This window comes from Salmo salar, chromosome 27 (genome assembly GCF_965601325.2).
Source record: "Salmo salar chromosome 27, fSalSal1, whole genome shotgun sequence".
In the NCBI taxonomy this organism is placed as follows: Eukaryota; Metazoa; Chordata; class Actinopteri; order Salmoniformes; family Salmonidae; genus Salmo; species Salmo salar.
The window spans coordinates 22,352,501-22,367,971 of record NC_138317.1 but is presented as its reverse complement, the minus strand read 5'-3'; the positions used below and the strand labels follow the sequence as shown (position 1 = coordinate 22,367,971).

At 43.0% G+C, this 15,471-nt stretch overlaps 1 protein-coding gene across 1 annotated transcript in view; it reads right to left on the bottom strand.

Moving 5' to 3' along the window:
• Positions 1-12,892: 12,892 nt before the first annotated feature.
• LOC106588653 (cbp/p300-interacting transactivator 3) overlaps positions 12,893-15,471 on the bottom strand; it is a 3,864-nt gene continuing 1,285 nt past the window's right edge. Inside the window, exon 2 of the mRNA XM_014177839.3 lies at positions 12,893-14,635. Within this exon, the coding sequence (XP_014033314.1) occupies positions 13,850-14,620 (771 nt within the window). The 5' untranslated portion in view covers positions 14,621-14,635 and the 3' untranslated portion in view covers positions 12,893-13,849. The remainder of the gene's footprint in view (positions 14,636-15,471) is intronic.

Genomic DNA, 15,471 nt, shown 5'->3' with positions numbered 1-15,471 from the left:
ATAGCCAATAGGGTTGTTTGTTTCAGAGGGAGAAACAGACAGACAGACGTGAGCGAAAGGAGGGAGTGTTATTTCTGAGACAGGGAGTGTCAAACAGCCAACAAGGTAATTTCAGAGGAAACCCAAACATGAGCACATACAGATATCATCGCTGCAGTGAGTCCTCCTTCCTAGAATGACTACACTAGCCTGAGGGTAGTTTAAAGAGAGTTAGACTGTGGTGTATTGCAGTAAAACTGTCAACATCTGTTCTAGTGACAATAGGAATGGGTACTCAGGAGGAGCTTATGAGGGGTGTGTTGGACAGAGACAGACAGACAGACAGACAGACAGACAGACAGACAGACAGACAGACAGACAGACAGACAGACAGACAGACAGACAGACAGACAGACAGACAGACAGACAGACAGACAGACAGACAGACAGACAGACAGACTGACTGACTGACTGACTGACTGACTGACTGACTGACTGACTGACTGACTGACTGACTGACTGACTGACTGACTGACTGACTGACTGACTGACGACGGTATTCAACACCTGACTTGAATTACTGATATAAGGGCTTCCAAATTAGTTAAGTCAAGGTATTGTACATTTGAAACATTAAAACATAATAAATTAAGATCAGGGACAGAAAACAGGTAAAGAGACTCTGATTTCAGCCCAGTCCTTAGCACAGCTACAGTACGACAGCCCACGTTATGGAATAGCCTTCACTAGGAGTGGACTACGCCCCCAGAGAGGTAGTTATACAATATGATTATAGGTCAAGGTGAACCTCAGTTATGACCAGATTAGCATATCGTCTACCCCTGTCCTGCCTGTGAATTATCACCCTGGCTAGTCCTGTAGACATAGTCTCATCAGGCAACTCTGTATGAGCCTCGACTTGTACTGTTGCTTTGTATTGGTGCTAGACATAAACTATAACTACCTGTCAAACCTGTTCATTAACGCTGTCATCTAATGATAGTTTACCATCCATCCATATCCATTGAGATAGTTACACAGTAGAGGTGCATGGGTAAAATCACTGAAGCCAAGCCAAGTCAGTTAAAACTGTTGTGATAATTGCATTGCTTGCTCTATAACCATTTGTTCATACGCCACCGTGATATTCAATAAGGCCATGACATTCACACCGTGGCGGAATAAATTAAACTACACATACGTTTGTTTCATCCAAAATGGGAGAGCAACATCTGTTGGGTGAAGTCCACTTATTAAGAGATAATGCCCGAGAAGCTGGTGTTTGGAGGATATATTGGAACAGGTGTTGTTAGGCCTGAGACGAAGTTGAGGGCTGGCAAACCGTGCCAATATATCCTTCAAACACTGGCTTCTAGGTATATCCATAAAAATGATGCCAGCTGATTCATGATTTCGACTGTCTGAGAAACGCTGCCTGCCTGTCTCCTCCCGACTCCCAACACATTCATTACTATGGGACAGCTGGAGATTGATTTTGAATATTGAAACAATGTCCCTTTGACTGTTGTGGCCTGCACGCAGCCGGCGTCTCAGCGGCCCTCTTCTCCGGTGAGTTCTGTGGCTCTGGCCACGCAATCTGCTTTGAGACACGGCAGTGGCCGGATCATTCCAGCGATTCTGATAGGGAGTTCGATGGTGAGGAATATATCTGTACCTTGGGCAAAAGTTCAGGATATCACCAGGTTGCTGCCCGGGCTGTGTGTCAGTCATCAGGGGCTGACACTGTCATGGTTCATGTGGGGTCGAATGACATTATGAAGGGCAGCTCAGAACAGCTGAAGATGGATTATAAAGAACTGATTGGGCCACTACTTGACACCAACAAACGGCCCATAATAGCTGGCCCTCTGCCCTCCCTAAATTGTGCCATTGAACATTGTAGCAGACTTGTAGCTCTCCGTAACTGGCTACGAGACTATTGCAGCTCTGTGGATGTAACATTTATTGAAAATGTTAATACTTTTGTGAAACAAAGCTCGTATTATAAGGAGGATGGGCTCCACCCAAATCATTTGGGTTCCTGGATCCTTTCACAGCATTATAAGGCTGTGTTGAGACAATGACTTATCAATGACCCAAGTCCAGTTTATTTAATCCCTACCATCATATCACTGAGTTGTCATGATGCTTCAGCAAATGGTCATTATCCTAGAGGCGTTGGAAGACACAATGTAAGTAAACAAACGTATGTCCTTCTTACTGCCCTGAATGCCTCCACTGATCCTACAGCTATTGTATGCAGAAAATCATATGCCTATGAACCAGAGTAATAATGTTAGCATTGAGGTGGTGTGCAGCTCAGCCTGCACTAATAAAAAGTACCTGAGCATGTCTACCTCTGCTAAGCTTCCCAGTAAAGCAAGAAAAACAATAAAGCATCGAAGAAAAGTGTTAAAAAATAGCCCACCTTAACATAGCTTAAGAAACAAGGTTCGTGAAATCAATCATTTGTTAGTAACAGATGACATTCATATTCTGACAATCTCTGAAACTCACTTAGATAATATTGTTGATGACACAGTGGTAGCAATACATAACATCTACAGAAAATAGAGAACTGGGAAAAGGTGGAGGTGTAGCTGTTTATATTCAGAACCACATTCCTGTAAAGGGATCTCATGTTAAATACTGTTGAAGTAATATGGCTATAGATTCATCTGCCTCACCTAAAGCCCATTCTGGTGGGAAGCTGCTGTAGACCACCAAGTGCTAACAGTCATAATCTGGATGATATTTGTGTAATGCTTGATAATGTATGTGATATCAATAGAGAGGTATATTTTCTGAGTGATTTAAATATTGACTGCCTTTCATCAGGCTGCCCATTAAAGAGAAACCTTCAAACTGTAACTAGTGCCTGCAACCTGGTTCAGGATATTAATCAACCTACCATGGTAGTTACAAACAGCACAGGAATGAAATCATCAACATATATTGTTCATATCTTTACTAACGCTGCAGAAATGTTATCACAATATAGTAGCCATATCTAGGAAAACCAAAGTTCCAAAGGCTGGGCCTAATATAGTGCATAAGAGGTCATACAATAAGTTTTGTAGTGATTCCTATGTTGTTGATGTGAATAATATTTGTTGGTTCGTGGTGTGTAATGACGAGCAACGAGACGCTGCACTTTGACACATTTATAAAATTACTTATCCCAGTTACTATTAAGCATGCACCCATTAAGAAAATTACTGTAAAAACTGTTTAATCTCCATGGATTGATGAGGAAATTAAAAATTGTATGGTTGAGAGGGATGAGGCAAAAGAGATGGCAAATAGGTCTGTGTCACACCCTGATCTATTTCACCTGTCTTTGTGCTAGTCCCACCCCCCTCCAGGTGTCGCCCATCTTCCAACTATCCCCTGTGTATTTATACCTGTGTTCTCTGTTTGTCTGTTGCCAGTTCGGCATGTCTTGTCAGGTCTTACCAGCGTTCGTTCCCACCTTCCTAGTTCTGTTTACTAGTTTTTCCCAGGTCTGACCATTCTGCCCAGACCCCGAGCCTACCTGCCATCCTGTACCTGCCTGACTCTGACCTGATCACGAACCTCGCCTGCTCTCAACCTGCCCTTTGCCTGTCCCATGTTTCTAATAAATCTGTACTATCCGCCTCCTGTGTCTGCATCTGGGTCATATCCTGAGTTGTGATAGGTCTGGATGTACAACTGTTTGGCAAACATACTGCGAATTGAGAAATCATGTGAACAAACTGAATAAAAAGAAGAAACTACACTATGAAAGAAAGATAAATGACATAAAGAATGATAGTAAAAAGCTTTGGACCACCTTAAATGAAATTTTGGGCAAAAAAGCAAACTCTGAACTCATACATTGAATCAGATGGCTCATTCATCACAAAACCCATTGATATTGCCAACTACTTTAATGATTTTTCCATTGGCAAGATTAGCAACAAATGCTGACACTACCATCCAAGTATATCTGACCAAATTATGAAAGACAATCATTATAATTTTGAATTCCGTAAAGTAAATGTGGAAGAGGTACATTTTTTGTTGTTGTCTATCAGCAATGACAAGCCACTGGAGTCTGACAACTTGGATGGAAAATTACTGAGGATAATAGCGGACAATATTGCCACTCATATTTGCCATATCTCCACTTTAAGCCTACTAGAAAGTGTGTGCTCTCAGGCCTGGAGGGAAGCAAAAGTTATTCCCCTACCTAAGCATAGTAATGGCCCCTTGTTACCAACACTTAGTACACTTTTGGAAAAAATGGTCTTTGACAAGATACAATGTTATTTTACAGTAAACAAATTGACAACAGACTTTCAGCACTTCTGTAGGGAAGGACATTCAACAAGCACAGCACAAATACAAATGACTGATGATTGGCTGAGAGAAATTGAGGATAAAACGATTGTGGGGGCTGTTTTGTTAGACTTCAGTGCAGCTTTTGACATTATCATAGTCTGTTGCTGGAAAAACATATGTGTTATGGCTTTACACCCCCTGCTATACTGTGGATAAAGAGTTACCTGTCTAACAGAACACAGAGGGTGTTCTTTAATGGAACCTCTCTAACATAATTCAGTTAGAATTAGGAATTCCCAAGGGCAGCTGTCTAGGCCCCTTACTTTTTTCAATGAGTAAAGCCAGTGTGTCTATGTATGCAGATGACTCAACACTATACATGTCAGCTACCACAGCGACTGAAATGACAGCAACACTTAAAATTAAAACTTCTTAGGGCTAGGGGTCCCGCTAGTGGGACAACTTCCGGTGAAACTGGAGGGCGTGCAATTCAAATAAATAATCAGAAATATTATGGATTTTAAACATTTATGTACATATAAGTGTCTTAAATCAGCTGAAAGCTTCAATTCTTGTTAATCTAACTGCACTGTCTGATATACAGTAGCTATTACAGTGACAACATGCAATGCAATTGTTTGAGGACGGCGCCCCACATCAAAATATTTTTCCACCGGCACAGGTTTCATACATTCACATATAACGATAAAATATTCACTTACTTTTTGAAAATCTTCCTCTGATTTGTCATCCAAAGGGTCCCAGCTATAACATGTAGTGTCATTTTGTTAGATAAAATCCTTCTTTATATCCCAAAAGGTCTGTTGAGTTGGCACCATCGATCTGAGTAATCCGTTCAACTTGCAGAGAAAGGAATCTGAAAATCTACCCCTAAACTTTATTTCAACAAGTCAAAATACGTTTCTACTTACTCCTCAGATACCCTAAAATGTAATCAAACTATAATATTTATTTCGGAAAGAAGTATGTTCAATAGGAAACCAATTTTAGCTCATGGCACGCAAACATGAATTTCCAAGACTGTGTCCCTCTACTAAAACTGCTATTTCTTTTTCGTTTTTGAAGTTACAAGCCTGAAACCTTGAACATAGACTGCTGACACCCTGTGGAAGCTATAGGAATTGCATCCAAGGGGCTAATTTTCAATATGTCCTTTCTCTTGCCTTTCTAAAAGGATGGTCTCTCTCAAAACAACTATTATGGTTGGTTTTTCTTTTGATTTTCTCCTACCATATCTATTGTGTTATATTCGCCTACATTATTTTAACATTTCTACAAACTTCAAAGTGTTTTCTTTCCAATGATACCAATTATATGCATATCCTGGCTTCAGGGCCTGAGCTACAGGCAGTTTACTTTGGGCACATCATTCAGGCAGGAAGTGGAGAAAAAAGGGGTCTAGCCCTAAGTTAACAAAGAGCTACAGTTAGTTTCAGAAAGGGTGGCAAGGAATAAGTTAGTCCTAAATATTTCAAAAACTAAAAGCATTGTATTTGGGACAAATCATTCACTAAACCCTAAACCTCAACTAAATCTTGTAATGAGTAATGTGGAAATTGAGCAAGTTGTGGAGACTAAACTTGTGGAGACTAAGCTTGGACTAACCCTGGATTGTAAACTGTCATGGTCAAAACATATTGATAGTAGCTAGGATGGGGAGAAGTCTGTCTAAAATAAAGCGCTGCTCTGCATTCTTTACAGCACTTCTCAACAAGGCAGGTCCAACAGGCCCTAGTTTTGTTGCACCTGGACTACTGTTCAGTCGTGTGGTCAGGTGCAACAAAGAGGGACTTATGCAATTTGCTCAGAACAGGGCAGCATGGCTGGCCCTTGGATGTACGCAGAGAGCTAACATTAATAATATGTATGTCAATCTCTCCTGGCTCAAAGTGGTAGTAGAGTAGGGGCCTGAGGGCACACAGTTAATATGCTGTGAAATCTGTTATGAATGTAGTGTAATGTTTTTAAAATGTATAACTGCCTTAATTTTGCTGGACCTCAGGAAGAGTAGCTGCTGACTTGGCAGCAGCTAATGGGGATCCATAATAAATAAAAATACAAAAACAAATGTCAGTCTTAAAGAAATGTGAGATAATGTCTATGTCACGGATCCCTTGGAACTTTCATTGCGCACACCTGGCCCCTATTCCCACTGATTGTATTTGTACAGTGGGGGAAAAAAGTATTTAGTCAGCCACCAATTGTGCAAGTTCTCCCACTTAAAAAGATGAGAGAGGCCTGTAATTTTCATCATATGTACACGTCAACAATGACAGACAAAATGACGGAAAAAAATCCAGAAAATCACATTGCAGGATTTTTTATGAATTTATTTGCAAAATATGGTGGAAAATAAGTATTTGGTCACCTACAAACAAGCAATATTTCTGGCTCTCACAGACCTGTAACTTCTTCTTTAAGAGGCTCCTCTGTCCTCCACTTGTTACCTGTATTAATGGCACCTGTTTGAACTTGTTATCAGTATAAAAGACACCTGTCCACAACCTCAAACAGTCACACTCCAAACTCCACTATGGCCAAGACCAAAGAGCTGTCAAAGGACACCAGAAACAAAATTGTAGACCTGCACCAGGCTGGGAAGACGGAATCTGCAGTAGGTAAGCAGCTTGGTTTGAAGAAATCAACTGTGGGAGCAATTATTAGGAAATGGAAGACATACAAGACCACTGATAATCTCCCTCGATCTGGGGCTCCACGCAAGATCTCACCCCGTGGGGTCAAAATGATCACAAGAACGGTGAGCAAAAATCCCAGAACCACACGGGGGGACCTAGTGAATGACCTGCAGAAAGCTGGGACCAAAGTAACAAAGCCTACCATCAGTAACACACTACGCCGCCAGGGACTCAAATCCTGCAGTGCCAGACGTGTCCCCCTGCTTAAGCCAGTACATGTCCAGGCCCGTCTGAAGTTTGCTAGAGAGCATTTGGATGATCCAGAAGAGGATTGGGAGAATGTCATATGGTCAGATGAAACCAAAATAGAACTTTTTGGTAAAAACTCAACTCGTCGTGTTTGGAGGACAAAGAATGCTGAGTTGCATCCAAAGAACACCATACCTACTGTGAAGCATGGGGGTGGAAACATCATGCTTTGGGGCTGTTTTTCTGCAAAGGGACCAGGACGACTGATCCGTGTAAAGGAAAGAATGAATGGGGCCATGTATCGTGAGATTTTGAGTGAAAACCTCCTTCCATCAGCAAGGGCATTGAAGATGAAACGTGGCTGGGTCTTTCAGCATGACAATGATCCCAAACACACCGCCCGGGCAACGAAGGAGTGGCTTCGTAAGAAGCATTTCAAGGTCCTGGAGTGGCCTAGCCAGTCTCCAGATCTCAACCCCATAGAAAATCTTTGGAGGGAGTTGAAAGTCCGTGTTGCCCAGCGACAGCCCCAAAACATCACTGCTCTAGAGGAGATCTGCATTGAGGAATGGGCCAAAATACCAGCAACAGTGTGTGAAAACCTTGTGAAGACTTACAGAAAACATTTGACCTGTGTCATTGCCAACAAAGGGTATATAACAAAGTATTGAGATAAACTTTTGTTATTGACCAAATACTTATTTTCCACCATAATTTGCAAATAAATTCATTAAAAATCCTACAATGTGATTTTCTGGATTTTTTTTTCTCATTTTGTCTGTCATTGTTGACGTGTACCTATGATGAAAATTACAGGCCTCTCTCATCTTTTTAAGTGGGAGAACTTGCACAATTGGTGGCTGACTAAATACTTTTTTTCCCCACTGTATATATGTGCCCTTTGTTCACCATGGTGCTGTCGATTATTGTTACTATGTCCGTTGGTGCGTGTGACTACCTGTGCTGTGTGTTTGGGCTTTCGTGCCCTTATGGATTGCACAGATGATTATGGGTCTCGTCCCGTGCGTTAATCATTGTGCGCTAGTGTTGTTTATTCGAGGTACTCATCGCGCTTTTGTTTGGGTTTCAACCCTGTGTTTTTGTTACGTGTTTGTTTGGTCTTCGTCCCTGTACCTTTACATGGCACGCTGTAATTTGTGGTATTATAAAAAAATCCTATTACACATTCCTGCGCCTGTCTCCCAAAATCCTTTATACCAACGTGACAGAATAATCGACAATTAAGGGAGACAGCGGGAATGGCCCGTCCGATGACGCTGCGACGGTCCGTCCAGCGCGGCCGCAACTTCAGCAGCTACTACTGGCCCGTCCAACGCCACCACAACTGGTCCGTCCGACGCCACCGCTACTGGTCCGTCCGACACCCCTGCAACTTCGGCAGCAGCAACTGGCCCATCAGACGACGACGCGACTTCGGCAGCTGCATCAGGTCCTGGCGACCCGCACTGCGTTCCTGTGATCAGACCGGTGCACAGATGATTACGGGTCTCGTCCCGTGTGATAATCATTGTGCGCTAGTGTTATTTATTTGAGGTACTGCTCGCTCTTTTGTTTTGGGTTTCAACCCTGTGTTTTGTTACGTGTTTGTTTGGTCTTTGTCCCTGTGCCTTTACACGGCACGGTGTAATTTGTGGTATAATAACAAAAACTATTACGCATTCCTGCGCCTGTCTCCCAGAATCCTTTATACTAATGTGACAGTTTAGATGCTTTTTATAGTGGAGATCAAGTTTTTAAATTGCCTGACTGAGCTGATGAGACAGTGGATTGATGGAACAGAGTAAATAGGCATTTTAACGTCATAGATTTAGCCGGTAGTAACTTGTGGAATAGACACCGGCTTGAATGTTGTTTTAACCAATCAGCATTCAGGATTAGACCCACCCATTGTATAATTAAGTGATAATTCCCAAAAAGCCAGTGTTTGGAGGATATATTGGCATGGGTGTTGTTAGGCCAAGCAAGTTAATTTACTAAGGAACTAGTGATTTAGAACCACGCCGTTACCGTAAGTCAGCACAAAGACAACCGGAGGACTGCCTCCGCTATTCCAGCACCATTTCAACTAAACATTTAAACATCATCAAATCAACAAGGCTGTATATGCTTAGTTTAATACACTGAAAACAAACTTAAAGATACCAAAAACGATTTAGTGTAATCAATGTTGCTAAATATCATGTGGCTGTCCATGGTACCGATTTCTGTCTGTGTGTGCACACGTTTTTTTTTTTTAAGTTGACTCCCCCTACTTGTAGACTAGTTGAACACCAATGCCATCCTCCTCTCTTTCATGTTGGCAAAACAGTCTATGTCTCTGTCATACAGTAAGTTTAAGTTTTTGTTGTCATAGGCTACCTAGCTAAAATGCCTGCTAGCCTAACTTTCTGAGCGTACTAGGCTACATCTAGGCTACATATTTGAACTTCAATCGTCTCAGGCCACTGGCACAGCATATTCATTTATGATTAGATCAGAATCCCCATCATTATTATTAGTCTGTACAGAGAATTAAGTCAAAAACAAAAGTCCAAATCCCCATCTCCATCATTGGCTAAGGAAATCGTCAATTTTGCAAGCTAGCTACTGCAGGACATCAACACACGCAGACCAGAAACAGACACGTTTTTCTGACAGTCATGATATTTTGCTTGGGATATGATTTGATTGGTGTGAAGCTAAATCCAAACTGGCCTCCATTGGGGGCATTTTGCTGCGCCAGGACAACCAGCAGTTGAGCTCAGCTCAACGCTGATTGGCTAATTATTTTATTTATTTTTTTATCAAGAGAGGCCAAATGCTACATGTCATAGTCTTTTGTTCCAAACAGCATCAGATACACGGGCTACACATACCAAGACAGTAGGTCGCTGTTTCCCAAGCTCGGATGATTTCTCCGGTGAAATTCAGCCACTTGAGAATTGACGTACAATTATGAAAACACATATTTGGGGAAGCCTGGCTTCCCTTGGCATCCATGAATACACGCCACTGCAGCTGTAGAGCCCATACATGAACACTACTGAGATGTCTCACTGTACCAGAGCAGAAGTATTGTCAGAGTCATTGTATCGTTGTCAGAAGTAGTTGAGGTTTCAGTACAAAGTCATACATGAGGTATTCAAAGGATGCATGGGGTATTCAAAGGATATCACAGAGTGATGCAGAGACAGAAACATGTTCAAAAACACTCCATACTCTGGCCAGTTCTTTAAATAAATATTTTATTGTTGTTGAAAATAAATACATTTTCTTAAAATAGAATCAATAACATTAAAAAAACCTTTGGGGGTTGGGGGGGTTAACCCCAAATGAAGTGGTGTAATTTGGAACAAGGATTTTACAATACAATCTCACAAATGTATCCACCATTTTAAGACTTCACTTCCCACAATGCATTCCGTTCTGCTGTACATTCTCAGCGGATGTGTGGAAAAGTGGTGACATCACATCTCTTTTCACAATGTTCACATGCAATCTACTAGGTCTTAAAGCTTCAGGCCTGTCCTGTACCCAAACCCTTGATATAAAGCGAATGTTTGTTAGCCTGGGTAATCCAGACTGAATGCTGCACTTAATGGTTAGCCTAGCATTCAGTCTGGTTTTACCATGCAACGTATTTATATCAACACTCCCAATTGTCAAATGGATGATAAACCGTAATCTCTTGTCATTCAACACATCAACATCAGCCATCAGCCATTCAACAATTACATCTGACAATGTTTTTTGAAAAGTACCTTAATTATGTCAACTTTACCTATATTCTACAGTACAAAGACACCATACATTAGAAGTCTGAAATATTATTGATATAGCTGTAATCAAATGACTTTGAGAGGCTACTACCTCTCTAAGGCTTAAAAGACAAATACAAATATTATGTTCAGATTGTAATAGATTATTTTTTCATAAGGGGTTTTGAAACTGCCCTAAATATTCTGGTCCCAGATCTAAGTTCAAGTTATACATAAATAGACTGGTAACAGATAACCCGACCACAGGAAATTACCCGATATGGTTGGGGTTTCGGCCTTTGCGATGATGAGTGTACTTTCTGTTGTCCATTGTATGTTTGTGCTCAGAGCTCTGCAAAATGGCAGGTCTCCAGGGGCGAGACAGGGTTAAGAGTAGCCTGGAATCCAAACTGAATATTTGCACTTTGTGCAAATAGTGAAGTGAAGCTATAATGAAGTGAAGTACAGTGAAGTGAAGCTATAGTGAAATAGAGCGATATTCCCTTTAGATTCCAGGCTAGAAAAAGAGCTGAGACACCAGTGAGTGTAGCTCTGGTATTGGAACAGATTACCACAATGCATTACAGAGGGAAGCTTTCCCCTTCCCCCAATCCTCTCTTCAACCTCACTGCTCCTCCAACCTCTCTGTTCTGACATCTCCACAAATAGCTCAACAACAGAACAGGACAGGAAGTTCTCGTACTAGTCACTGGAACAAAGCAGTAACCTTGCCAAAACCTCATTATGCACAGTGGGCAGGGGGGAAAAACACTGCACCACCACAGAAATAGAACGTTTTCTAATTACCAAGGGCACTTCCAAAATGGCACCCTGTTCCCTATATAGTGCACACTACCTTTGAGTGCCAAGTTTTCTAATTACCAAGTTATTGGGGCTGTGATGCTGGATGACCTCAATTAAGACAAGTGTGTGTGAACGGGTGATTTAAATCTAATCAGGAGAGAACCAGTTGAGTAAGCTAATCTATGGAAACAGCAACCAACCTGTGTATGCGGGCGTGCGTGTGTGCGAGCGTGTATGTGTGCATGTCTGTGTGTGTGTTGCTCTGCACTGTTGGGTTTGGACCTTTGGTAATGAAATCAATGCCACAGGTAAAGAGAGGCAGCTTTAAACAATGATTAAACCAACCAAGTACTGCCGGAGAAGTGCCGAGCACTATGCTGTGTCCACAGACTGGACTAATGAACGCTGTCCACAGTTCAAGGCAGTTGAAGCAGCCTCCACTGTCCTAGCCTACATACCCAGTCAGCACATTGGCCAAGGTTAGGTCAAAGGACCAAACTCAGTCACTACCCTCAAGAATTACCTGGCAGGCTTACACACTCAAGATGTTCACAGAAGGGCAAATCCTAACTCCTACTAAAGTCAAATGTTCACTTGGTCACCCATTGATATCAATGCATGACGAAGTAAAAATTCGGTGGAAGTTAGGATTCTTCCCAGATAGAGCACTAGGTTACTGTACTTCTCACAATCCAACACTTTGTGTTTACGTCTTTTAACTGTCAGTGCTGTTCAAAGTCTAAAGTGAGTTCTATGACTCAGAATGACCTGTGACTGAGAGAGGTTCTGGTTTTCCCCCTGCCTTACCTTCTGTGCCACACTCACAGATACTGTATGTAGAGTACATAGCCCGCTGTTATGTGTGTTGTTCCTTAAATACTATTCAGTGTATTCCTTTGCCCCAAGGTCCACCAGTAGAAGTACAGTGTAAAGTAGTCATTGAGACTCTACTGAACTAGAGCATCTAGCTGTTTGAAGGTAGAAGCTGACCCTCAGTGTTCAGAGGAATATTTTAAGACATGCATGGTGTGTTTTCTGTTCTCTTGCTATAGAGATGCTACTCTGTATGTGCCGCACTACTTCGCCAGTGATTTGATCAGATTTAATTCAGCAGAAGGAAATAGAGAAACTGCGGACATGTAAGATTCAAGGAAACGTAAGTTTTAATGATAATTATACTGTTGTTCTGATTATGTGATCAGATTATGTCAGGGAGAGGAACCAGATCGCCAGGGTAACACAGTTAATTCCTAACCAATCAGAGACTAATAAACCCCCACCGCCCAAGAAAATCTAACCCCATTGGCCCATTCTCTCTCTCAGGCTCTTACTAAAGGAAATGTTAAGGTAACGAGGAAGGAATCCTCCAAGCCTGTTTTGAAGAACCAGCCTTCAACATACACACAATAAAGTTAGGCATCTTTTTAACTCTTTCCCCCCCAACAGCCTAATTCATAATCAGACGACCAACTTCTTTAACAACTCAATTTGTCAAATGTCCGCTAGCTACTTGGTTGGGTAAATTCATAAATAAATACATTTCTAAAAGCCATAGATCAAATCTAGTAGTCTCAGGTGAAGCTAGTCTTTGTATCGTCTCAGCTTGTCTGTCTCGTCTTCCTGTCCTGTTGAATGAGTCTACATTCATCCCTCAGGCCTCAGCACACATATTGACACTAGGGCATGGGTGGCAGCCCAGAGGCAGGACGGTAGGCAGTACAGAATCGACAGAGGCCACTGCGCCAGAGAGAGCGCCACCCAGTGGCCGGGCTGACTGAGCTCAGCTCTCACCGACACTGATGTTGGCCAGCCTGATGCAGAGGAAACTTTTGTTTCCTCTCCTCTCTTTCTGTCCTTACAATTCATCTTAAACCAACAGGTAGGCCTACTATTCACAGGTAGGTCAGTGTGTTCTGTAGATCTACTATACATGGTCACAGATAGATAGCCTAAACTCACACAGAAAGAACAGAAACAATAGTCTGTTTGTCTCCTCTTGTCTGTGCTGCTATGGCTAGTCTAGTCTGTGGTTCAGTCTTTCTCTGGGCGCCAGCCTGTTTTTACAGCGTCTTTCTTCGTCTGACTGTTGTGTATCTCTCAGCAGCTCACGGTGCTCGGCTGCTGTTTTATATTAACAAAGTCAGGGATGAAGTCGAACTCGTTCTGACACAGGAACAGTTCTGGGAGCTCCTGAACCCGGTCCAGACCCAGCTCCAACACCAGCGCTGTCAGAACCTCCTCATCTATCAGGTCTATGTCCATATTCTGTCCCAGAACCATACCTGGCCCACCCTGACCCATGTGCTGCATGCTGGCCAGCTGGCCTGGCCCTACTCTGTACTGGGCCCCGTTGGCCAGGTGATGGCCCTGGACCGGCCCCAGTGGATGTCCGTGGTACTGGGTGTTGAGTTTCTGGAGGTGCATGGAGGCCATGAGCTGCTGGGAGGTGAGCCCACTGGGGTGGTACTGTTGCTGGGGGTGCTGGGGTTGAGACTGGGGGTGCTGCTGCTGCATGTGGTGGTGCTGCTGTTGTTGTTGATGTGGCTGTTGTTGTTGATGCTGTTGGTTATACATCATCTGGTTCATCTGGTGGTGGTGTCCTCCCATCTGTGCTCCGCTGACCTGGCCATTCACCTGACCGCTCATCCCAGCCGGCCCCACCATCCCCAGACCGGGCCGCTGCCTCATGGCGGCCTCCATGGAGGTCTGCGGCACCCGGCCGTAGTGCATGACCTGGCCGTTGGGAAGGGTGCGGAGGCCGGGTTGCGGCACGGCGTGCTGTGGAGGGCCACCCATTCCCCCCATCCTGTAGCCGTGGAGGGCCGTCGCAGGGCCGTGGGACATGGGCATCATCATGTGGTCTGCCATGGTTTCTCTGTCACCCTGCAGGAGGAAGGACAATGTTTATGTTAGTTATGATGATGACTGTGTATAAGAACATTTACAAGGAAACCTTTACTGTCACCCTGCGGAGGAGGAGCAATGTTGTTGTTAGCGGTGCTTCAGTCCAGAGCCTTTTAGTTGTGAAAGAATCAGGCGTGCTAGTAGTCGAATAGATGAATAAGAGGATCGATTGGTGTTTTTCAAAGAGAGGTTTGGGAAGCACTGATAAACATACAGCGGTTAAGAGCACTGGGGCAGTAACCGAAAGGTCGCTGGTTTGAATCCCAGAGCCAACAAGGTGAAAAAATCTTCCGTTCTTCCCATGAACAAGGCAGTTAATCCCCCAACAACAACTGTTCCCGGGGCACCAATGACCTCGATTAAGGCAACCCTGGATCTTTCTGATTCAGAGGGGTTGGTTTAAATGTGGAAGACACATTTCGGTTGAATGCATTCAGTTGTACAACTGACTAGGTGTCTGCCTAGTTCATCAGATCAATCTGAGGGACACAGCTCCCTGAGAACATAAAATCCCCAGCACTACCCCTTACCATGACTTTTAACAGTGAGTGATTCCATAGAGATAGACATGGTGAGTGATTCAAACAGTGTTGAGTCAGTAATCTATTCAGATGACATTTACACTTTCGATTGTTTAACAATCATTTCGACCACAGCAACATTACGCATAGCCTACTGCCTGTATCCGCTGCCAGTATGTAGCCTATTACACGATCAGAAATACCAGTCATACCTTTGTCGTTGAAAGGACGCAGAGGAGCGCATGTCGAATTTTAATCGGTAGATACATAGTAATAAATAAGGTGCTACATGCA